The sequence below is a fragment of the Neopelma chrysocephalum genome, unplaced genomic scaffold (assembly GCF_003984885.1).
Source record: "Neopelma chrysocephalum unplaced genomic scaffold, ASM398488v2 Primary Assembly neopelma1_45, whole genome shotgun sequence".
Lineage (NCBI taxonomy): Eukaryota > Metazoa > Chordata > Aves > Passeriformes > Pipridae > Neopelma > Neopelma chrysocephalum.
Window position 1 is genome coordinate 2,651,563 of NW_020897704.1, and position 1,362 is coordinate 2,652,924.

Sequence of the window (1,362 nt, forward strand, 5' to 3'; positions counted from 1 at the left end):
GGCTGCGAGCGGGCGCGCTGCGGGGGCGCCGGCGCCCCGGCGGCCGCGACGGGAGCCGGGGCGAGGGCGCAGGCAGCCCAGGCGCTCAGCACCTGGCAGAGCAGGGCGAGGGGAGCGCGGAGGGGCCGCATGGCCGGGAGGCGGCGGGGCTCACACGCTCCCCTTCAGAGGCGGCATCCGCCTCGCTCAGCGGGGCTGGAAGCGGGAGACATGCCCGCCCGGCTCCCGGGGACAGCCCTCCTCGCCGGGGCCGGAGCGGGAGCAACCGCGACTCTGCTGCCGCCGGAGCGCAGCTCCCGCTGTTGCCGGGGTCCGCCGCGGGCAGCGGGGGACGTGGCGAGCGGAGCGGCGAAGAGGCTCTTCTCGCCGTCACCGGGGGCAGACCCAGAAAGTTGTGTCGCCGTCGCCGACGCGCCGAGTTAATGTAGCAAGTGCAGCGCCGGGAGGACCCCCCCCCCGGCGCTCCGCCCTTTCCCGGGACCGCTGCCTCCTCGCCAGCAGCCACAACGGCCTCGTTCTGCCCATTTGCGTCCTCCCGCCGTCGCGGGCAGCCGGCAGCTCTATGGGTGAGGAAAAGTCCCTTGAGGAAGACACCTCCCCTCGCCGGGCGGTCGCGAACACATAATTCCTTCTCTCCAGCACCTCGGAGAACACAGGTTGTTGCGCGCAGCTCAGGGTGTATCAGAGCTTTGCAAAACTCTTGCTGGGATCGGTCACTGCACCCTCCGAACGCTCGCACGGCGGCAGGGAGCAGCGAGCGCGGCCGGAGCGGCAAAGTTGCTGCCGGTGCCGGGAAGGCGCAGCGTCGGGACCGACCCCTCGGGTCTGGTCCTGCCTCCCAGTCGTGCGGGCAACAGGAGAAGCGGGGCGGCAGCCACGGCCGCCCGGGCAGGCAGAGGCTTGTATGCGGCGGGCTCTGCTCCGGCTCCCCGCGGCCGCGGCCCCGCTCAGCCCGGTGAGGCTCCGCTGCGCTCAGACCGGCTCCGCCGCGGCTCCCGGGGCGCGCCGGGGAGGCGGGCAGGCAGAGCGGCCTCCGCAGTGCGCAAGCGCCGCCCAGCGGCGCCGCGGGGCCGAGGCACCGCCCGCCCGCCGGGGGAGCCGGGGCGAGGGGAGGGGCCGGGGCCGGGCCAGCCGTGCCCTCCGCGACCCGCCCGCCCCGTGCGGGGATGCGCTGGTGCCTTCGTGCGACCCCGCTGCCTGCCCGCTGTCTCTGCCGGTTCGCCCCGGTGTCAGGGTCTGGCTGCCCACCTCGGCCCGCGGGTGCCAGCGGGGCCGAGGAGAGCGAGAGGAGAGCGGAGCGCCCTGCGACGGTACCGGGAGTCTCGGCCCTGCCCGAATCGCGGGGGGGTGGGGGGGTGGATG

At 75.6% G+C, this 1,362-nt stretch overlaps 1 protein-coding gene across 1 annotated transcript in view; it reads right to left on the bottom strand.

Annotated features, from left to right (window-relative positions):
• The window catches only part of GPR37 (G protein-coupled receptor 37), a 14,410-nt gene extending 13,474 nt beyond the window's left edge, over positions 1–936 (bottom strand). Inside the window, exon 1 of the mRNA XM_027679591.1 lies at positions 4–936. Coding sequence (XP_027535392.1) covers positions 4–131 — 128 coding nt within the window. The 5' untranslated portion in view covers positions 132–936. The remainder of the gene's footprint in view (positions 1–3) is intronic.
• Between the last annotated feature and the right edge of the window lie 426 nt (positions 937–1,362).